This window comes from Sarcophilus harrisii, chromosome 3 (assembly GCF_902635505.1).
Source record: "Sarcophilus harrisii chromosome 3, mSarHar1.11, whole genome shotgun sequence".
NCBI classification, from domain to species: domain Eukaryota; kingdom Metazoa; phylum Chordata; class Mammalia; order Dasyuromorphia; family Dasyuridae; genus Sarcophilus; species Sarcophilus harrisii.
The window spans coordinates 432,403,637-432,428,112 of record NC_045428.1 but is presented as its reverse complement, the minus strand read 5'-3'; the positions used below and the strand labels follow the sequence as shown (position 1 = coordinate 432,428,112).

The 24,476-nt window shown below is 32.7% G+C and overlaps 1 protein-coding gene across 1 annotated transcript in view; it reads left to right on the top strand.

Annotated features, from left to right (window-relative positions):
* The window catches only part of BRCA2 (BRCA2 DNA repair associated), a 66,104-nt gene that overhangs the window by 31,392 nt on the left and 10,236 nt on the right, over positions 1-24,476 (top strand). The window contains exons 11-20 of the mRNA XM_031960726.1: positions 3,985-4,080; positions 5,742-5,811; positions 7,201-7,634; positions 8,107-8,288; positions 10,501-10,688; positions 15,403-15,573; positions 16,042-16,399; positions 16,922-17,077; positions 17,908-18,052; positions 23,696-23,817. Coding sequence (XP_031816586.1) covers positions 3,985-4,080; positions 5,742-5,811; positions 7,201-7,634; positions 8,107-8,288; positions 10,501-10,688; positions 15,403-15,573; positions 16,042-16,399; positions 16,922-17,077; positions 17,908-18,052; positions 23,696-23,817 — 1,922 coding nt within the window. The remainder of the gene's footprint in view (positions 1-3,984; positions 4,081-5,741; positions 5,812-7,200; positions 7,635-8,106; positions 8,289-10,500; positions 10,689-15,402; positions 15,574-16,041; positions 16,400-16,921; positions 17,078-17,907; positions 18,053-23,695; positions 23,818-24,476) is intronic.

Here is a 24,476-nt window from a genome sequence, read left to right as displayed (position 1 = left end):
TGGATATTGCTTTCAAGCCATTTTCTTACCCTTTTTTATTTTATAATCCATTTACATTTCAATCTACTTACATTCTAGCACTTTTTCTTTACCCTTCTTCATTACATTCTTATTCATTTTGTTAGATAACCAATTATTTTTGCATCTGTTCCCAAAATTAAGAAATGCAAAATATTATCTCTAATAATCTTTCTTTCCCTTCCACTCTCCTGCCTTTTTTCTTTATTTGAAATGTTCTTTTAATTCATTTTTTAAAAGTTATTTTTGCTTTTCTATGTTTTTCTTACTCCCCTCTCACCAATGTCCCAACATAATCGGATCTTAGCACAATGCTTGAGACAGAATGTATACTGTATATACATGGTAATTGATACAGTATCATAATTGGTTTTTATAACACTGTAATTATTAATTTAAGATAGTAATTTGCTAATTACAATTGAAAAGTATTCTTCTGATTACTTAACTCTTCATATACCCTTTTTCCTCCAAATTACTCTTGTGTTTTTTTTTCCACATCTGGTCCAGAAGATCTTTTTTAAAGCTACTTTCTCATTCACCCCATCCTTCCAATGACTTTTTAGAAGTCATCTTAATTTTAAAATACAGTTTTGGTCAGAATTAACACATAAAATTTTCTGGGATTGAGGCTTAATTTTTGGTTTTAAATTTCATTTATTTCTCATTCTAATTCCTTATAAAATCTTTCTGGTTTTGAAAAGAAAGAATTTGTGAAGTAAAAGGATGAATAAGACTTGGCATAATACTGGATATGCAAATAAGGTAGAATGAAGAGTCAATGATGATTCTAAGGCTACAAAGCTTTTGCAGCTTTTAACGCTGACAACTATTCCCCCCACTCTCAACAATCTCTTCTCTCTTGGTTTTAATACTGCAGCAGTTTTGATCCTTCATTTTGTTTGACTCTTCCCTGAGAAGGAAAGGTCTTTCATCAACCTATTCCTTTGTGAAAAGATTTGTTTGCAGCCCCATGAATGAGAGGAAATCCAGTATTCTCAGAGACAGTTGCAAACTGTCCATTCCATTTTCAGACAACTTTGAGTGTTAGAAAGTTTTTCTTGACATCAATCCTCTATTTGCTTCTTTGGAGCTTCCATCTATTTCTAATAGCTCTGCACTCTGGAGACAAATAAAAGATAAAACTTCCATCCACCCCCTCCCCTCCCTTCCAAGGCAGTTCTTCAGTGCTGTGAGATGGCTATCTTGCTCTGGTCCCAGCTCCCATGATTTTAGTTATCTCTTATGATTATGACTCCCAAATCTATATATTCTACCCTGTTCTCTTTATTGGTCTAGTCCTTATTACTTATTAAGTGCTAGACCGATATTGATCTACAGAGATCTGGTCCTGCTAGCATCTATCACAAATTCAATGTGTACAAAATGAAATTTAACTTTTTCCCCACAAACTTCTCTCTTCAAACTTTCCAATTTACCTTTATGATCTTTATTTTATATCATTCCCCTTTCTGTGCTGTCTGTATTAGCCAAACTAGTTTATTAGCTGTTCCCCATACATAGAGGGTTGTTTTTTGTTATTTTTTTTTTTAATATGCCTTTGCAGTTTGGAATTCACTTTCTTCATAACAGGGAAATATATGCTTCTCTAAGGTATTCACCATTCATGAAGTATTCTGATCCAGATAATGAGGTTTTGTACTCCTGTTTTGGGGTAGCAGATTAAATCTGTCAAACATTAAAACATTGCAGGGCTAGTTTTTGGCATGGTCTTTGATTCCTCACTCTCTTATCCAATCATTTACAAATCTTATTGTTTCTACCTTTGTATCTTTAACATCTGAACCTTTTCTCTAGTCACAGTCATCACATTAGGTTCTCATTATTTCCTACCTGACATATTTCAATAGCCTCCTAAATGATTTCTCTGTCTCAGATCTCTTCCCTCTTCAATACAACCTTCAGACAGCTGTCAGAATGATTTTCCTTAAGCACTGATTTGACCTTCTTTTTGTCCTAGGTTAAAATAGCTTTTTAGTTTGGCTTTTTAGTCTCTTTGCGACTGAGCTCCAAACTCCTTATACATTACTCCTTTCAAAAATTGCAGTCCAGTTAACTTAGTCTTCTTTCTCTTCCTTATGCGTAATACTCTACTATCTCAGCCTTTGCCACATGTTAGGATGCACTCTCTCTTCTGTCTCATGGAATCCCTCACTCAAGACCAAGCTTAAGAATCATTTTTGTACCTGATTGACCCATTTTCCACCCGACCCCTAGCTTCTCATATCCTTTCTTCCTGACTATATGTGTTTTATTCCATTTCTGACTACAAAAGAGAAACACCTTCATCAAAAGAATGGTTCATTTTTTCTTTGTATCCCCAATATCCAGCACAATTCCTGACACATAGTAGGTGCTTATTGATACTTGTTGATTGATTGATTGAAACAAAATATATGAAAAATTCCTATGGTCCAAACGGTTTTGCAGCTAAATGGCTACACAACTAAATCATTTAATATATCCATTGCCAATAGACTGTAAGGTGAATCCAAAATTGAATGGAAGGAAGAGAGTGAGCTAGATTGCTTTAGGGAAGTTTTACAAGGCTTTTAATGGTTCTAAAGCTCTTCCCCAGGGCAAACATCTTTTCAACATGAGTATGTTTTCCTGTTAATGCTGTGTGGTTGTGAATCCTGTAATACTGTATTCTCTGAGGAATCACAATTGTGAGTGAACCAAAAGATTCAATGGATACAAAAGACATGGTAGGCACAAGTAGGCTATGTTATTTTTGAAGTTTTATTGATGCTTCTTATTATGTTTCTTATTTACAATTATCCACTACTACCACCCATTCCAAATAAACACAGCAAAGAAAGTAAAATGTAATTGACAGAAATATTAACAGCATACTCTTATACAGTATCCTGTTTTCTAATTCTCTTACATTTCTACTAAGAAGAGAGAAATATGGTTATATTCTGTTCTCAGAAACCATGATTAGACATTGTATCGATTTTAATTCCTTCTCCTTTTAATGTTTTCTTTTACATTTTTGTTGTATATATTGTGCTTATTTTTATAGTTTTATTTATTTGACTTTGCTTTAATTCATATACCATAGACTCTTTAACCATTCCTCAATTATCATGCATCCACTTTTGTTTCTAGAGTTTGTCTTAATCACATATATGTTAAAATATCACAAAAGATATCATCAAATAAATATATGAACAGGAAAAGTGTCACATTGATCATATCCAAGGAAGATAAAATGTATATCCCAAGTATATGTATAGGCACTGATACCTATCTAATGTCCAAAAATATGCAACAAAACCACATTGATTTCTGACACATTGGTAGAGTTTTCTAAACCATCTTGCATATAATTACTTTGTACATATTTATATTTATTTATTTTATGTTTACATATGCAGGGATGCACACACTTGCTTGTTGCCTGTCCCTCTATTTACTTTTCTTTATACTTAATAGTTGTAAAGATCAAGTTTTTTAATGTGAAAAATCCTATCTTCCATATAGTTAAATTTCTTTATGTTTTTTAATCTTAGTAAACTGCAAGAGATAAAAATGTTATCTTTGTGTGACCAACCTTATAATGATTGGTGAACTTTTCTGAACTTAGCTGGGGTAGTTCTCAGAAATAATCCTATATTCAATGTCTTTCTGTTGTGGAGAAGGCATGCTAGAATTTATTCTATGCTCTATAACAGATTTTGAGATCTTCAGATGACTTCATCTTCAGGATAGGGCATCAAAGTAGAGTTTGGAGAAGGATTTCTTTGAGTGCTAAGTGAATTTGTCTTTGGAAAACTCTCTCTTTCCACTAGAAAAAGGAAGACTTTTATAATACTTATAATTTTAAGTTAGAATAACATTCAGAGTACGTTAGTTTTAAAGATAGATGGGTTTATAATTTTAAAGATACAGCACATAATAAGTATGGTTTTTTTTTAAAAGACATTTATTTCATTTTAGGAGAGCCCCCAATTAAAAGAAAATTATTACATGAATTTGACAGAGTGGTGGAAAATCAAGAAAAATCTTTAAAACCTTCAAAAAGCAGTCCAGATGGTAAAAACCTTTTTTTGTTTTTTGTTTGTTTGCTTGCTTATTTTGCTATGTAGGTTGTCATTATATTGCTTCTTTAAGGTTGATATATAAATTTTTGGAGGAAGATTCTGTAGACTGCTGTAATCAAAACATTCTTTGTTCTTTTTGTTGTTTGAAATATTTATTCCTTGTTAATATAACAGTGTTCTTAGTGCATAATAGGTATGAAAGATGTAAAATGAATGAAATGACTGAGGCTTTTCTTCCGGGCATGTCAAATGCTAGGGATACCCTTCTCCCTGTCTTATGCATGGACTTCTCCTATTTTCAGATCCTATCTCTCCCAACCCCAACCCCTGACCAGCTTAATGTTCATGCTCCCATAACATATTCAAATTAAAAAAGACAACTGACCCTACATTCCCTTCTGCTTGCCACCTTCCTTTCCACCTCTACCTCCTTCTAGGAGATATGGGATTTTTAGGCATTATTGGATATACCATCAGGGCAGAGGCCACACACACTATGAAAAGGGGTCACTCATTCCTATTTCCCCTCCATTCCCACTAGTCGATACCTTCCTTGGCAGTGGTCTTGGGGTATATTGACATCGCAGGATTTTCCTTCCCCCTGTCCTTTTCAGGTACCAAAATAACTAATTACCACTCTGATAAGTATGTGCATCCTGATAGTTTTTATCTTTAAAGTAATTGCCTGCAAAAGCTATGTACATATTCCAATTCTGTCATTATTTAAAAGGTTTTTTGAACGGCTCTTATTACTAGTTTTTAATTCTCACAGTAAACCATGTTTTATCAATTTGTAGGTAATTTTTTATAAGGAACTCTTTTTTAAAGTAATGTGGTTTAGGGCTCTTTTATAGATAAAGAAAACTGAGTCCCAGTGAGGTTGACTGAGTTGCTTAAGGTCAGAGGTAATAAATGACAAAGTCAATTTAATTAAAAACCTTATTCACTAGACTTGGTTCCTACTGACCGTTTTCAAAAATTCAGTTCATTCTCAGACTGAAAGTTTATACCATCATTTAAGATATACAAAAGAATACTATAAAGACTTTGAAATCTATACTAGAACAGTTGTTTCAAGAATCTTTCTAAGCAATGTCATCTAGTTGAAATTAGTGTGATAATTCTTAAAATGTGCTTATGTGAGATGCAGGGACAGTTTGGTCACAACATTCATATGAATACTTAATTTCTAATATTTTTGTTAAGAATCTATCTTATTTTCTTATGGTTACATTTCATATATATTGATTTTTTTAAAAATTAAGAAGATATAAAACTAATTCAAACAATGCATAACTTCAAAACTATAAAGCTGAAATTTAAATTCAGTCTCTAAAACGTATGTTTTATGTAGTTGCTAAATTGACTAAACCATTTGAAATTTATATTGACATTGAGAAAATTCATATAAATATGTTAAATGTTGACACCACCTAATAGTATGTATTATATGCTAAGTAATTCAAATGATTTTGTAAAGCCAAAATTTTTCTAGCAATTGTGGGTCAACTTCTATTTATCAATGCTATTGGTAGGAAACCTAGCATAAGTGTTTCTTTTGAGTAAGCATTTATAATAAAAGTAAAGAAATAAGTTAACAGTAAAATTAGTCATTTGCTTTTTCATTAATGTACTTTAATATTTTTCTTTTAGGCACAATGAAAGATAGGCGAATGTTTATGCACCATATTCCCTTAAAGCCGCTTATTTGTGATCCCTTTAGGTAAGAAGTCTAATTTTTTAAATGAAAATTAATCAGGTAAATTTTTTTTAATTTTCAGATCAATATTTTCTTTCTTCCCAATTCTAATTCTCCTTACATTCTCTTTTCTCCTTTGAGAAAGCAAGAAAAACAAAGCTGCAGTTATAGATACATATGATCAAGCAAAACAAATTCTTTCATTGGTCATATTCCCCTTTTTCCCAGTGTCTCTGTATCATTTTTCTTTATTTAAAAAAAAAAAAAGGAAATAATATAGTGTACTTTTTTCCATGCTCTTGCTCTTGTCATTAACAAGGTGTGTGTGGGGAAATATTGTATTATCTCTAATTTTTCTGGAAATATTATGTTCCTTTTGTTATTAAAATGATACATTGCCAAAAGGGAATGCTAAGGCAGCTAGGGAGTGCGGTGGATGGGAGTACTAGTCTGGAAGACTTGAATTCAAATTTGATTTCAAGAACTTACTGTGTGGCCTTGGGGCAAGTCACATAATATGTTACCTCAATTTTCTCATCTGTAAAATGGAGATAACATATAATAATAATAATAATAGCACCTACCTTGAAGAGTTATTGTGAAGATTAAGTGAAATCATCTTAGTAAAGAGCCTCGCATAGTGCCTGGGATATAATAAGTGCTACATAAATGTAGCTTTTTACTCTTAGTTAAGTTAGTGTTAGGATTTAATGTAGATGTGGAGATAATTTTAGAATAAATCTGAGAGAAATATTCAGTTCACAAATTTATGATATATTTGTAGAGAATGTGTGGAAAAAGCTATGACCGTATGATATGTTAAGGAACCAGTCTTTTTACCCATTTAACAGTTGAAATCACTCAGGCTCACAGAGGTTGTGATTTGTCGAAAGCTAGTCGAATCATTGAATAGATTCAGTAGCTACTTTCTTCATTAGAGGTAATTTTATATGAGTTGTTTATAAAAAATCCAGAAAATATTAATTTCACTAATTTTTGTCAAGTTGTGAATTTGAAAAGAAAAAGAACATGTATTTCTCTAGAAAAAAAATTAAATCTTAAAATGTCATATGTATAAAAGAGAAACTTTTCTTCACTAATTAGATAACCTTAAACTAAACCTCATTCTATTAGATATCTAATTCAGTTTCAGTTGTACTGAACAAACATTTATGAAACAATTTTTCAACAAATACATATTAAATGTCTATTATATTCAACATATTGTGTTAGGAATTTGGAAATATAAAGATTGTCTCTACCTTCCTAGATCAAAGAGGAACTCTTCTTCCTATTTCAGACATCCATTTTGACTTGAAGTCCTTACAGGAAATTACTACATTGTTAAAAGCAAAAGTTAGCAATAAAATTGAAAAAAAAATAATAAAACAAAAATATTTTCCCTTTGTGTAGCACAACTAAGGAACGACAAGAAATGCGGCATCCCAATTTTACTGCACCTGATCAAGGATTTACATCCAAATCTCCTTTTTTTAAACGCCAGACTTTGGGAAATTCCAGCTATAAGTCATTTTTGGGAAGTCCATTATATAAAATTTTCTCTACAAATGATGGAAAGATACAACCTAATACTGTTGTAAACAAGCCTTCCAAAGTCTTTGTTCCGCCTTTCAAAACTAAGTCAAACTCTTTCACAGATGAACAGTATGTCAGTAAGAGACTTAAATTGAAGGTAAAGGATCACATACAAGAAAACGAGAAGCAAAAATATATAGATGGACATAATACTAGAGACAGTGAAAATAATGAAAATTATCTTACTGACAAAGATAACTACAATCAAGCAACAACTGATGTTTTTGAAGAGTTTGGGGACTCAACTCTAGGTATTGTATGTGGATTTTTTTTATTTTTTTATTTTTTTGCTTTTTAATTAGATATTTTTCTGAATATGATCTTTTTTCTTTTCAAACAGTGGTTAATGGAGTTCTCTGCTTTGCTTTTCCCACTGTTAATATGTTATTGTGCTATATCTTTAAAAGTTTGATCATGAAGCATCAATATGGAAATTCTCCACCTGAAACTTTTAAGTATATTGTTCACCAGTCTGAATTTTCTGTCCAAATTGAAATACAAGTAAAATTTTTTCTTTCCTTGTAGGGATTACTTATTTAAACTTTCTTCAACAATCCAAATGTTAAAGATTTTGGATACTCAAGTTTATTAAAAAAATATGCTCATTCTTTAAGAAGATATTAAAATATAATAATTCTTTGATATTAATATAGATGAAAACTTAAGATTGCTTTCTTATTGGAAAATCATTTTAGATTTTTTCTGATGTTTTTCTTTTAATAGAGATGAATAAAAATCTTCAGAATGCCAGAGAGTTGCAAGATATGAGAATTAAAAAGAAACAGACACAACAGATTTATCCACAGGCAGGCAGTTTGTATCTTACAAAAACATCTACCATTCCTAGAATATCTCTCAAAGTAGCAGTAGAAGGCAGAGTTCCCTCTACTTATTCCAGTAAACAGGTATGCTTTTGTCTGCATTGCTGATAATTTCATATGATTATCAGCAAATTAAATATTTCTTTGTATTAATTTGGGAATGATCTAGACTTAACTGTGATCTAACTATAACTGAAGCTTTAAAGAAACAGAATTAAGTTTGAAATAAGGAAATGAGAGCTGGAGGTCTAAGGATTTTGTTTAACTCTTTTATTGCTTCATGTGATTATTTCTATGGTTACTTTTAAATGTGTACAATAAGATTATTAACTCAAATAAATCTCTACAAATAGTTGAGAGAGATGTGGACTAGACAGTGATATAGTTAGGTGAACTTTTTGGATGTCAGTACTATTACAAAAAGTGCCTGTTAATGGTTCAGTCATAGTCTATAGCGAAGCACCTCAAGGATCTCTACTGGGTCTTGTATTATTTAACATTTTTGTCATTGACTTAAAAAAATAGATACCATGTTCATCGCATTTGCACATCACTTTGAGCTGAGAAGGATAACTAGTACTTATTGAAAGATGGACTTGGGATCCAAAAAGATTTTGGGAAAGTAGAACATTTAGTTGAATCTAATTAGATGAAATTCAGCAAGGATAAATGGGAAGTCTTGAACTTGAATATGAAAAGTAAACTTCCTAAGTATAGGATGAAAGATAAAACTGTAGTTCTGAAAGAGATACAGGAATTTCAATGGAGTGCAAGGTTAATATACATCAGCATTGTGATACGCTAGCCAAAAAACGTTAATGTAATCATGGGCTGCTTAAAGAGAGACATAGATTCCAGGAATGATAGTTCCACTGTCCACTGCCCCTACACTTTATCTGGAGAATTATGTCAGCCATGATCTTAAAAAAAAAAAAACAAAACATTGTTAAGCTGAACAGTGTCCAGAAGATAGCAACCAGAATGGTTGAGGGCCTTGAATATATACTTATAATCATACCTTGAAGGAACTGGGCATTTAATTTGGAAAAGAGAAGACTCATTAGGGACTTGAAAGTTATCTAAAAAAAAAAAAAAAAAAAGGCTACCACATAGAGAAGGGATTTAACTTATTCAGTTTATCCCCAGCAAACAACCAAAAACAATGGATAGATGTTATAGAAAGGCAAATTAGGCTAGAAAGAACTTCCTACAAAATTAGTTTTTCGACCTCCACTCCCCACCCTCTCCCAAGACCCTCCCCATCCTTGGAAATTTTCAAGCAGAGGTTGGATGCCTAGATGCTCTGTATATTAGGCTGGGAGTTTTTTTGAAATATGGGTTGGGCTATAACTATTGAGTACTTAGTGCTAAAGAAATAAGGATGCACCAGTTTCCAAACAGTTCCAAAAGTTCACTTGGAGATTGGTTGTTTTTAGTTTAGTAAATTTTTTATTAAAAACAGTGTTTTAAGTAGTATTTAGGCTTGCCAATAAAAGCGTGTGTATCTATGAAGTATGGATTGGAAAGAGAGAGAAGTCAAGGATAAGGATATTGCAATAATCCAGGAAGTTTGTCATAAGAATATTGAAGTTTTTATTATTTTAAGAATAAAAAGAGATGAGAAATTATAAGAGCTGAAGATAGAGGCAGAACTGACAGGACCCTAAATCACAATTCTATTATTTCTGTATAGCTAGCTGTGTTAGTTAAGTTCTTGACAATCTGATGGAACCATGCTTCAGTGCATGCATAACTGATAGCTACAAAAGTTGCTTGTTAACTCAAAAGAATTTCTAATTAATAAAATGTTTAGTGGAACAAAGTTAAGTGGAAAAAAATAAGCGGTACCACAGAGTGCTTTCAGTGAAGCATATCATGTTTGCATTTCAGCTTTCCATTAAAGCCAAACCTCTGAATTTGGGTCTCCTAATCTGTTTTTACTTTTTAACAGGTTTTCTAAATTCCGTTTCTAAATTCATAGATTCTCAAAAATATTTATCAAAAATATAAAATCTTGTTTGTTTTTTGGCTATATTCCTATGGAAATTAAACCACCAACGGTGAGGACAATGAGATGTGGGATACAATTTTTTGTAAATGTAGCTGCTTGTGAGTTAGTCTTCCTGTAGTGTTTCTGTGATCATTATATATATACTTTTTTTTAATGAATGAAGATTTTATACTTGATATATTAAGATTTATTGCAAATTTAGTTTTTGTTTACTATAATTTTATGTAATTTTTAAAAATCTTCCATATTCTAATCTCACTAATTACCTCTTTTTTTTTTAAATAGTTGTATATGTATGGGGTTTCAAAACAGTGCTCAAGAATTAACAGCAAAAATGCAGAGTCTTTCCAATTTCACAGTCAAGATTACTTTAGTAAGGAGTATTTATTGGATGGAAATGGAATACAACTGGCTGACGGTGGGTGGCTTATCCCAACTGATGAAGGAAAGCTTGGAAAAGAAGAATTTTATAGGTATTTCAGTTTTATAGAGGATTCTGCATTTACCATGAGAAAGGCACTATGATATCTTAAGAGTATTAAATTTGGAATCAGAATACCCGGGTTTTAATTCTGTTACTTAGAACAACAACTGTTATTTATATAGAGTTTTAAAATATCCAGAATGCTTTTAAAGTAGCCAAAATGCATCCAAAATGTATAGTTACATTTGAGCCTCATAACATTTCAAGGTAGACTCTAGATATATTGTTACCTGTTTCACCTTGAGGCCCAGATGTCACTTAGAAAATCATATACAGACTTTATCAAGTCTAGTTTAAGGTTAAGAAAGGTGGACTTATTGGTGCTGTCACAATATTACTTATGTATCTTTCATTCATATATATATATATATATACATATTTTTTAAATAAAATTGTAACAGTTTCCCTATTACATTATCTCTTTCATTATATTTTTTTTTATGTTTGTGTCTCTTATAGACTTAGCTCTATGAAAACAAGGATTGAAATTTAATTAATAAAAAATTTACTAAACTAAAAACAACCAATATCTAAGTGAATTTTGGAACTGTTTGGAAACTGGTGCATGCTTTTTCCTTAGCACTAAGTACTCAATAGTTATAACCCAACCCATATTTGAAAAGGATTCCTAAGACCTAGCCCAAAACTTTCTTAAGCTGCTCTGGGCCTTAGGTTTCTCTATAAATTGAGAGGCTGGACCAGAAGGCTTTTAAAGTCCCTTCCAACTTTAAATTTGTCATCATGGCCTACGTTTCTCTATATCTCTCTTCTGTCAAGGACTATCATTCCTGTCAACTCTTCAGTCATTCATACTGCTGAAGAATTTATTTAACTCTTAGGGCCCCTAGTAACTTTCTAAAATTATAAATTGTGGAACAAGTCTGAATTAATAGTGGAAGTTTTCTCCCTAAAATCCTTTTACCACTGAAATCATAGGTTTGACCAAAAAAAAAAAAAAAAAAAACCCTAAAGAAAACCTCAAAATTGACTATAAATTGATTTTTTTAATGTATTAAATAATTTTAAAAGCACTGACACACTTAATGTTTATAATAATTCTGTGGTTAAAACTTGTTTTTACTAATTATTTTCTATTTTATATATTTAATAAGTGTATTTTCTTGTATTGAATTTTCTTTAAGTAGGATCCAAATTAGTGTGTGTATTTTTGTCAGGATAGATCACAGGTTTAATAGAGTTTGGTTTCCATGTACAGCATTTGGGGGGGGGGAGGTGTATGTACATATAATCAATTCTTTATTAAATAATGCTTGGAATATATATATATATATACATATATAAACACTGCCAGCATTGAGATATCATTTGGAGCTGTTAAAATCCAAGCAAAATGTCAACATGCTTTAAAAGTAAAGTACTAATAACAAGTTTTCACAAAATTCTACCCCAGTACCTCAATATTGCATGAAGGTGAGACAGAGTTCTCACAAGATATGCCAGTAAAACATGCTTTGATAATTTTTGCCATGCAGGAAATATGGTCTTGGAAGCAGACAGACTTTTCAAGATAGAGAAGCTCATCTTATCACTAGTAGACCTGATTTATTTTTTGTCCATGGCACAGACACAGAGAAAAGTACAAAGTAATCTTTAGTTTTCTGTGACTGCTTTTATCTTCTGTAGTGATGGAGGCAGAATGGCAAAGTAGAATATATGGGAACTCAGAATTGTACGGTTTTTAGATCTATAAATATGAATTTCACAATTGGTTCTCAAAAAGTGAGATGTTTGTCCTGTGACAAACTGACATGCTGCTAAAGTAAGTGAATCATATCAATCTTTACATTCTCATAATAAATGAAAGCAGAAGACAAAAGGAAATTGCTATTGAATGGGAGGATGACTTTCAGGTTATCTTTAGAGAAGCAAATAAAGGTGCCAGCAGAGTTAAACCCCATTTTACAGGACTTGGTTTTCCAGCACTGCAAAAAAGAACACAAGGACAGTAATTTGCAACTTTTTGTATTGAAAAATATAGTTCAGAAATAAGAAATGAGGATAGCTACAGATTTGTAGACTACATAGGTACTTCACATCTTATCCATTATGGATATTTTTCTTCAAGAAATGTTTGGAATGTGAAAAACACCCAAATAACACCACAAAATATGAAATTGCTTATTTTTAATAGACAAGAAATAACTTGTCATTATTGTAAGAGTCATTTCTGAATTAGCTATTTTTTAATAAATATCTAGAGGGGAAATCAAAGTAAAAAGTGGAATTAAAAAAATACAATCTGACCTTTTAAAGAAGTAATTGGTGCTGGAAAATGAGATATGGATAGAGAAAAGTATATCAATGCTGACTAAAAATTTTGCATAGAAATTAAAAGACATCCATCAGTAGCTATATAGAAGAAATCAAAAGAGCCCCTTAAAAAACTTTCTCATTGGGTACTTAACAGAGTTGCCAAAAAGAGAGATGGCAGCCAATAGCAGCACCATGTAGAATATAAATTCATTTGTAACATGTTACAGAGGAGAGTAGTAAAGGATTATAAACACTATCACCTCACAAAAACAAACAGATTTAAAGAATGTTGATGGAGACCAAAAAATAGTCATCCTAAGGAAATTTAAAGGACAACAGAATAAAATATGGAAAAGACCTGCAAATTGAACTTAAACATTGGTGACCATGTAGAAACCATATCTTGAATTTAATATTCTGGGCTAAATAAAGTAAAAAAAAAAAAAAAAAAAAATTCTGAAGGAAACAGAAAAAGTAGCTGGATTATCTCAGTAAAATAAAGAAGGAAGTCAATGCTAAAGGTGTTGAAAGGTGTCAGAAGTTTGATTCTCAAGATATGTGGAGGAGGAAAATCCCAGAGGCGTGGAAAAAAAAAAAAAAAACTTAAGATCTTATTCCCCATTTAAAAGGTGACTTAAAGAAAAACTTAAAACTATTGTCCTAAATACCTATTTGTGTGTGTGTATCACATTTTTATGAGAATAATTTACACATAACAAGGACATCCCCAATGAGAATATTAGATGGAAACAAGATGACTTTTACTAGTAATGTTTCACAAACAGCCACTTGTTATTCTCATACGATTTCCTAAAAGGGAATTACAATTCCCTTTTGTATTGGCAATACAAGATTCCACTCTGCTTGTTGGTAACTATAAAAAAGTTTTATCTCAAGAATGGGAAATTTTCTCCTGTCTTCATTTTTAATTATTTAAAAAATTATTCTTCTTATTATATTATGTTATGTGCATAACATATATTATTTAAATTTTACAGTGTATTATTATGTTAGAATATTTTATTATTTTTCTGAATCTTTGTGTATGTTCTGCCTAATGGTTGACAGAAGATAGAATATTTATTTAGTATAGCCATATTTCTTAGCCTCTGTATATCCTTCCAGAATTTGTATTTGTGTAGGGTTTTAGAATAGTTTGTTTTACTCTATTTTTCAAACTAAATTTTTGTGTAGAAATATTAAATTCTACAAATATTTGCTCATTATTCCTTGTTATCATACTTCAGTACCAATATATCACTGTAATTATATATTTCTGATAAGCAAAAAATACTAAATAATCCTCATGTAAGTCAGAGCTTTAAAATTTAGTTTAATTTTGAAAAATATTACTTTATGTTTTTTATAAAGAGCCTAAAAGTTATTTGATTTCTTTATTTAATGATTTTAGCATTTAAATCCATTAACAATTGAATTTTGTTAGTTTTTTTTAAGATCATCTTCATTTCTTTTAAAATTCCAGCTTCTAAAAAATACCCAAAGACAACTTTTTGCAAAAGCCTACTTTCAGATGTGAAATTTTTTTTAAATATAAAAAAGAAATAACTTTGTTTTGACATACAACTCTCTAGAAGAAAGCTGGAACATTAAGATTTATAAAGCATTTTATATGTCTTAACTCATTTTGCTTTTTAAAAGCACTGAGAAGTGGGTGTTATCCTACAGATGAGAAAACTAAGACTAAGGTTCAGTGACTTGCTCAGGATCACAGAAGTATCTGAAGCAGAATAGGAACTCAGATCCATTCCTTTATCCTTGTATTAATTTGTTCCCAAGGGAAAACATTATAAATGTTAGAACAATCATTGGTGGCAAGCTCTGAAGTGAACCTTCATGAAAGCCTGACAGTGTTGTGTGATCATGGGGGCCCACATATTTTCTGTTAATTTTCGAAGTTTATCTTATATGGAGATTGTCACACTACTTTTCTTAGTAATTTTGAACTACAGACTGCCATGTTCCCCAAACTTTTTACTATCTAAAATAAAGTTATCTTCTTTCTGGGACTAGGGCCATACACGAGGAAATCCACATCTTTTGGCAATCATAGTTACTCATGGAGTCAATTCGCATTTCCACCTTCCTTGGCCCAAATTGCTTTTTATCTGGCCTTGAACCTATGACCCCTAGAACTTCATAATATCCACTGGGTATCCTGTTTTCTCTATGGTCAAGGACCATTGACTTCATGCTGCAGTTTCATATTTCTAGGATTTCACGAATAAGAATATTACTCAACAGTAGTTACATTGCTTAAGTAAAATAGTTATTTGCTCAGTATTCTGGTGCTAAATAATTTTCTGGATTTAAATTATTTATTATATTTGTAATATATACAATAAGACTTTTGTATTTTTAACCCAGATAAATTATTGTTTACTTTTTTTTTCTTATTTATTTATGTGCAGGGCTCTATGTGATACTCCTGGTGTTGATCCAAAACTTATTACTAAAACCTGGGTATATAACCACTATAGATGGATTATATGGAAACTAGCAGCCATGGAATTTACCTTTCCTAAGGAATTTGCTAGTAGGTGCTTAACTCCAGAACGGGTGCTTCTCCAACTGAAATATAGGTAAGTATAGAGCAGCAGTGTTGATTCGTAGAGATTCATAATCTGAACCATACATGCCAGAGATGGCAGCATTTCAATTTTCATTGATCCATAGATTGGATATCACAACAACTCATCCTCTTCCTGCCTATACAAGATACTGCCCATCATTCGTCATTCTTTCCCCAAATGACAACTAATACCTGATACAAAATTCAAAGTTATCCTGTCCTTTTGAAATGCCAGAAAAATATGAACGGCCAGCCTAGCAAATAATGTTCCAATGCTAATGACTCTGTATGGTAACAGAACTGTGTTAAATTTGTATAATTTTTACTTATGTTTATATTCATGTGATTACAATATGATTTGCCAGATTGAATGTGTTTTAAATTCTTCCATGTAGGGTGTTTTGTTTTGTTTTTAATGCTATGACTTTCCAGTTCACCAAATATAAAACTTGTACTTTTTAATATTCTATCTTTTTAGATATGACATAGAAATTGATAAGAGCAGAAGATCAGCTATTAAAAAGATAATGGAAAGAGATGAAACAGCTGCAAAAACATTAGTGCTTTGTGTTTCTGAAATAATTTCATCAGGAACAAATATGTCTATAGCTGCCAACAATAAAAACAGTAAGGTGGACACCAAAAAAGAATCAGCAGTTATAGAAGTTACAGATGGATGGTATGCAATTAAGGCACTGTTGGACATTCCCCTCTTAGCTCTGTTACACAGGGGCAAATTGACTGTTGGTCAGAAGATTATAACTCACGGAGCAGAACTGATAGGCTCTCAGGAGGCATGCACACCTTTTGAAGCTCCGCCATCTCTTATGTTAAAGGTAAAGAAAATCTTATTGTTTCTTAAAATTTATTAGTAAAATTTAAACAGAATTTTTGCATTATTGAGCTTTTAAGTCTGTTTATAAATTTTATTTAATGAAAACCTACTCAAAGTATAAATTCAATAACCTGAGTGCAATTAATGTCTAATTAAACATTCTTTTAAAAACTTTTTGGTAAAGTAAGAAGTATTTCCTATACCAACTATCCATCAATATTTAAAGTTCATTTGTAACAAGGAAAATAATGGTGAATTTGGGGTCAAATGTTGTAGTTCAGCGTTCCTTTTCCTGACATCTTACCAGCTTCCTTCCTCTTGTGCTACCTCAGTAGAACCTTTGCTCTGGTGGGATTAAGCAGCCAGAGGCCATGATGGAGCACCTCTTTTGGACTTCTGATTATATAAACTAATACAAGTATAATGTCTATTTTGAAAAATTGAATATAGATAAAAAAAGAAAAGTTAAAATCAGTTTTTTCATTTTGAGAATTTTTAATTTATTCACATTTAATTTTTCCAGCTTTCAGCTAATAGCACTCGTCCTGCTTGTTGGTATACCAAACTGGGCTTCTTTTCAGATCCCAGACCTTTTCCATTGCCCTTATCATCACTCTTTAGTGAAGGCGGAAGTGTTGGCTGTGTGGATATAGTTGTTCAAAGAGTTTATCCTACCCAGGTATGACATAAACTTGATACTTCCAATTGAATTTATTTAAACATTCTTCATGTTGCATACAGAAATATACTCATGTCTTGTCATTCATGGAAATCATGGTCTATAGATTGACAATGAACACTGGATTAGCAAATATCAAATTATTTGTTTTGAGGGGAAATAGAGAGTTGGGTTACTTGTGAACCTTTGGTCACAACATTTACTTCAGCACTTTCTAGAGTAATTTCATTGACAGATCAGTGAATTTCCTCTTACTTTTTTTGGATTTTATTGTTAATACATTAACATTGAATTCATGGCTAATAGCACTATAGCTTTTGCTTGAACAAAGCTTATCTAACTTACATATCTTCTCTGTAAGGACATCAAAACCTTTTTGTGCTAGCATTATTTGGGGGGGTCATTTTAAGTAGCAAAATCACCAACAAAAAACATAAAGATGTGAAAAAACGTGACATTAGATAGACCTCGAAAAGGATTCTTATTTCTAGTAAGCTCAATAATTCTTCTTTATAGTGTAATATAGAAATAGGAATGTAGAGCATTGCCTTATTTGACTTCAGATAGATGTACATCAGGAGGCTCATGTTTGCAAAAGTACAGTAAGTATTGATTTGGAGGAATTCTCAAATATGAAATCTCCAAGTTATGAGGATCTTCTGTATATTTATACATCTTCACTAAACAAAAATCTTATGCCATTACCATAATATAGACAATTCTATCTGATAAAGCCTATTAACTTTCAACCTTCTTTTGGAAATATGATAGAATGCATGGAAGCTGGATTTTAAAATTTTAATCTAGATATTTTGTGTAAAACATTCAAGTGGATGGAGAAAACATTATCTGGATTATATATATTTCGTAATGAACGAGCAGAAGAAAAGGAAGCTTTAAAGCATGCAGAATGTCAGCAGAAGAAACTGGAAGCCTTACTTACAAAAATTCAAGCAGAATTTGAAAAACATGAAGGTAAAGATTTCAAAATTTCACTTATGTAAATATATTATTAAAAGTTTTAAATTTTACCATCATTTCTCTGCTTGGTGTTAAGAGAGTTTGTGTAAGTTTTTCTACCAACTAGGAATTGTTTGATTTAGTTATGCTTGCTAGAATTCTGTTGTTTTCAGTCATTTCTGACTCTTTGTGACCCATTTGGGATTTTCTTGGTAAAGATACTGGAGTGGTTTTTCATTTTCTTCTCCAGCTCATTTTACAGATGAGGAAAGTAAGGAATACAGGGTTTAATGACTTGTCCAGGATCACACAGTTAGTAGTCTGAGGCTACAATTAAATTCAGTTCTTCCTGACTCCAGGGCTAGTGTTCTGTCCACTGTCCAATATTCTTAATATTCTAGTTAGTTTTCCCTTTATTCACTATGTAAAATTTTCAGTGAGGTAGTTCAAAATTGTCATATTTGTATGAGAATTATGAGTTTACTAATTCTCTGAGAGATGTACTTATTGCACAGATCTGATAATTCTTCCTTGCTCAGAAAACCACAGTGGCTACCTCTGATTTCTAGGATCTGATAAAAACTCCTCTTTCTTACATTAAAACTCTTCCCACTCTGACTCCAGCTGGCCTTTCCAGAGTTATTTAACATCAGCTTCCTTCACATACTACTTTTCTGTCACACTGTTTGGCTCGTGCTCACATTGGTTTATCCTTGTACATGATATTTCATCTCCTATCTCAAGGCCTTTGAATAGACTGTCACCAGGTTATGCTGTTTTATTAACTATGCCTCCTAGATTCTCTAGCTTTCCTGAGAGATCTGCTCAGGTGCTTTCACAGACTTTTCCTCTCACCTGCAAGTATGCCTCTAATGTTACTTACTTTGATATTTGTCCTTCATTCTGGCAGGAAATGTTCATGATATCAGAAAGGTGAGGCCATGGCTTGAAATATATTGGATTTGAGTGAAGGAAATTTGTGCAACAGTCACCAACCTCACTTTCTCCTCCAAGGCCATTTGGGGTCCAGTGGCCAAATACAGATTAGGACGATTGAAGATGGCCCTGAAAATAGTGGAAGGCTTGGGCTTTTTTAAGCTAAGGTCTTGCCCAGGTCTCATTTTGACTGAAGCAAAGCCCATTCAGTGATTAAGGCTACCTTCTTTTCTACTTTTCAGTCACATTGTTCTGCTTGTATTCACTATGATTTTATCTTGTACATCTCTGGGCCTATGTATAGACTATCTACAGGTAGCACTGTTTTCTCAGCTTTGCCTCCTAGACTAACTTTTCTGAAAGCTCTGTTTAGGTGCTATCTTACTTACAAGTCTGTCCTTAAAGTTGCTTATTTTTAACTATATGATTATCATATTTAAAAGAACAAACAAACAAAAAAAAACCCTTCTTTTAGAGTTCTTTTAGATGAGTTCTTTTAGAGTTCTTTTAGAACTCATCATAACCTTTTTTCCAGCAGCTAAAGAACCAGATCAAAAATTGAAAGTTAATAGACTTTATCAGGTAGAATTGTTGTCTACATTATGGAAATGGCAGAAGATTTTTGTTTAGTGAAGATGTATAAATAGTGTCAAAAAATAAATAGTGTCAGAGGTTAAGAGAAAGAGTACTGAGACAATTTGTAAGGAATTGACAATCCAAAAAAAAAGATGGAGACATCTTTTGTGAATGGTCTTTTCAAGGGATTTGGCTATAAAGGACAAAAGAAATAGAACAATAGTTAGCATGAATGGAAAGATCAAATGAAGGTGAAGAAGACATGGGCATATTTGTAATCACTAGAGAATGAGCCAATAAAAAGGGAGAGATTGAAGTGAAAGAGTGGAGATTACAGAGGGAGCAATCTGATGGAAGAAATGGGATAGAATGGGATCATTTGTTCAGGTAAAGGGATTAGCCTTGGTAAGTAAAGGGGTCACATCTTCATAGGAGGGATGAAGGCAGAGATAGTGACAGAAAGCACATGAGTGACAGGAGATAAGGAAAAGGGGAGAGGTCATGGCAAATGTACAAACTTCTGTGAAGCATGAAGCAAAATTCTCAGCTGAGGGTGGGAGGTTTGAGGAAAGATGAAAAGTTTAGAAGAGTCACTTCTAAAGATGGAGAAAGGGACAGTGATTTGAAAAGGAAGTATGATAAAATTGCCTAATAGCAGTGAAGGTCCACTTGGAGTTGTATAACAAATTTGTAGTAGACACATTGAGAACAGTTACATGATTGTCTTCACCTTCATTTCCACCATGTATGTATAAGGCTATAAATAGTGGGAGTGATCCAAGACTGAGATTTGTCAGAGTCCAATCAGTGACATGTTAAGAGGGCTAGAAAGTCGAGAGGTGAAGACTGTGTATGTAGAATTGAACTTGTTCACCATGGGACGAATCTGGGGGAAGGATGAGAGAGTGACTAACACGGGGAAATGGCTTGAAAGAAAACCTAGAGCGCGAGGGACTGAAGATCATGATATGGCTAAAGAATGGGGTTTAAGTGAAGGCAGAGGGAATAGAAAACCAATAGATTATGACCAGAATAAGAAGGGTTGGGAATTTTTAAACATGGAGGTGGTACATTTGTAGGTGATAGCAAAATCTAGGGGATGAGCATCTATGTGTGTGCCTGAAGAGAGGTGGAGGAGTATCTTATGGAAAGTGAATAGGTTGAGGGAACTGAGTATTTAGGTTGTTTGAGGCAGTCAGTATTTATGTTGAAGTTTCCAAGTATAAAGATATGAAGTGAGGAGGAGATGAGAATTGAGATATTAAGGAAGGAAGGAGAGTAACCTTGAGATCTAGTTACCAGGTTTTGATTAGGTGGTGAATATGGATAGTATGAACCTCAAATGAGAACTTGCTAAGTGTTGGGGATAGAAGAGGAACCTGGAAATGACAATGGGGAGTAAGGAGTTTTATTTCAATTCCCTTATTCCTACAGAGGGAAATGAGTGAAGGTGCAGTCATTACTGAAAAAAAGTGGCCCAGGAGGCCATGTCATCAGTGGGTTTGATAGGTTTCAGTAATAGCAAGAAGATGGAAAGAGTAAGAGAAGAAAAAATTTAGGATGAAGGGATGTTTGGAACAGGCATTCCAAAGGGAAAAGTGGAAAGAGTGTGCAGACTTTGGGGTAGGAGAGTTGAAGGGGATAGGAATAGGATTTGGACGATGGACCTACGGTAGTTTAAAATCCCTGGGATATGTAGGGTATGACTACAGGTGAGAATGATTATTCATAAGTGGAAGGTCCTAGTCCTCTTTCCCAGGAGAAAGCTGGAAATTAGGCTGGAAACAAACACATCAAAAGATGAAAGTACATTTTTTTAAAAAAATGAATGATAGGCAGGATGATTTCAGAACAACCTGAAAGACTTGCATGAACTATGCAGAGTGAAGTGAGCAGAACCAAAAGAACATTATATGCAGTAACAACATTGTATGATGAGCAGATATGAATGACTTAGCTATTCTCACCAAAACAGTGATCCAGGGCAATCCTAAAGAACTCAAGACAAAAATGATGCTATCTGCCTCCAAGAACTGATAGATTCTAAATCCTTCCTTTCCTTCCTTCTTTTCTTCCTTACTAGAATCCTTCCTTCCTTTTTTTCTTCTACAATCCATCCTTCTGTCTTTCTCCCACAAAATGGGATATGTTTTACATACTGGCCCATGTATAACCTATATTAGATTATTTATCATCTCAGAGAGGGGAGATGAGAGAATTTGGAAATCAAAATTTTTTTAAATGTTAAAGACAATTTTAAATGTAATGGGGGGTTAAATTTTTTTTTTTTTTTAAAGAAATAAGATACATAGTCATATGGGAGACCCTGTTTGACTACTACTCTTCCTTCTGAAGTTTGGAGAGTACCAGTAAAAAGTGCAGTGGAAAGTGTATTGAATTTGGAGTTAGAAGATTCAAATTCAAATCCTGGCTCTGCCATATAGAATCCTTATGATCATAGACAAATCACTTGCTATTTCTGGACCTCAATTCTTCATGTATAATAATTTAAAGGTCTTACCTAGCTCTTATTTTATAATCCTGTGAACATATTTTTTTATATTTCTTATGTTTCTAGTTTTATAGATTTTTTTTTTTTTTTTTTGGAGGCAGGTGGGTCTAGAGCCAGGAAAGACGAGTTCAGTCTTGGCCTCTTACACTTATTAGCTATGTGACCCTGGGCAAGTCACTTAGTCTCAGTTTCCTCAACTTTAAAAGGGGGAGAGGGGCACTGTTAGCACCCCACCTCTCAGGGTTGTTATGAAAATCAAATGAGATAATAATTGTAAAAGTGCAGGTGCAACATAAATGCTTAATCCTTTCTCTTCCCTCTCTTGTTTTTTCCCTAATCACTGTCGATTCTAAATAATCTATGTCTAGTGCTCTGTCCATTTCACCAATAGAATGTAAGCTATTTGAGGACAGGGACCGTTTTTTGTTTTTAAGCTTGTGTACTCCTCACAAGCACAATGTCCAACATAGAGTAGGTTAGTAAGTAATTATTGAATTGTCTTGAAATTTGATGTTCAACTTTTTTGTTTCATCATTGTGAGGGAGCCCAAGTGACTCTTAGATTTACTTTCCATGCTGTTTTCCAGATCAGTAGCCTTTGATATTCAGTCTCTTGTGTCTGTTCAGTTTTTCCATCTTTTGACTTTAACAAATCCTGAATTTTGAGTTCTGGTTTTCCATTCTTTTTCCTCAGGCCCCACCTTTTCTGAGCCATTTCTTCTATTTTCATTCTTTCACTAGAGCTTTCAGCTACATTGGCACTTGTGTCCATTCCATAGGTCTTCCTGCAATTCTGATCAGAGTTTTTACAGAATACTTTGTATTCTTTCCTCATTATGACTTTTAGTGATCTCCTCCTGTCCTTATACCTTTACCCCGAACTATAGCTTAACTTTCAATTTCTGAAAGGTTAAGGACTTTAGGAGAGATTACTTGATGATTATTCCTCTCCTATCAACTTGTAGTTTCTTTAGTTTTTCCTTATATTTCTCATTTATAGTTTTTTAAAAAATCTCCACATCCATATTTATTTCTGGTTTATATATCTGGACAGCAGTTATCAGAAGCAGCAGATACTCCACCATATGTAAATCTATCTAGCTTTTTTATTTGTTTGAAGATTTTAATACTTCACTTTTTCCTATAATACTAAATTGTACATCTTAGAGAAAATAATAGCGATATCATTGGTTTAAAATATCTCACTAGATCATTGCTATTTTGAGTACACTTATATAAATAAATTCTTTCCCTTTTATTCCATAGTAAATGTATTACTATCAAAGGAATGAAATAGCCAGTTTGGTTTTATTAGAGTAGTTGAAAACTTAATATAAAATTACTTTCTGGTTTTTGTATATATAGTTTTTGAAATATTCAGTGTGTAACTTGGTTCATTAGTTTACAATTTATTTTTAAAAGTTGTAGGGTCAGCTAGGTGGCACAGTGGATAGAGCACCAGCCCTGAAGTCAGGAAGACCTGAGTTCAGATCTGGCCTCAGACACTTAACACTATGGTAGCTGTGGTGACCCTGGGCAAGTCACTTAACCCCAATTACCTCAGCAAAAAAAAAAGGTTGTAAATAAATATATATGTATTTCTGGCATTTTAATTTTATTTGTTTTTTTAAAAAGAAAACAGTGCAACACAGCATGGGCTGTCACGTATTCTAACAAGACAGCAGGTTCGTGCTTTGCAGGATGGTGCAGACCTTTATGAAGCAGTTAAAAACGCACCAGATCCAGCTTACATTGAGGTGAGTCATTTAGATGATCCAATTACCCTAATATCTATGGGGACACTGAACACCTTAGAAAACTGCATCTACTTCATTCCTTAATGCATTAAAATACTAATTGAATATATGGTACCCTCTAGGGAGTCTAAGAAAAATGATGTAATTCCTTGGATTAGGTAGCAATAAGAAGCTAAATTTCAGGGACTGATTGCCAAGAATTAAAGGTGAAAGGTAGGATAGGTGGCTGGAGAGAATTATTGTTTAGCATTTTCCCAGATAGCAACACTACATATAATTTATACATAAATCTTCCCTTAATTTCATTTACTTTAGGTTTTCCTTATAGATCTTATTCATCTTTCCTCTTTTGACCTCTATTCAATTAAAATGTTCCATCCAATCCAAATTATGATGCCTGTAATATACTTGCTCTTAAGTCATTCTTTTTTTCTCAAGGAATACCCACATCATCATCTTCTATTCCTCTTAATTCTTGCCTTTGTACTAATATTTACAGATATGCTACCTCAAATCCCTTAGATACCCCAATTCAACCTTCTTGAATCACATGACGGGCTTTGTGCAATTTTATCCACAAATAGGAATGGTAACACGCGAAATCTAAACTTTACCCATAGTTGTTCAACTTTTCTAATTAGAAACTTGAGTCGTATCCC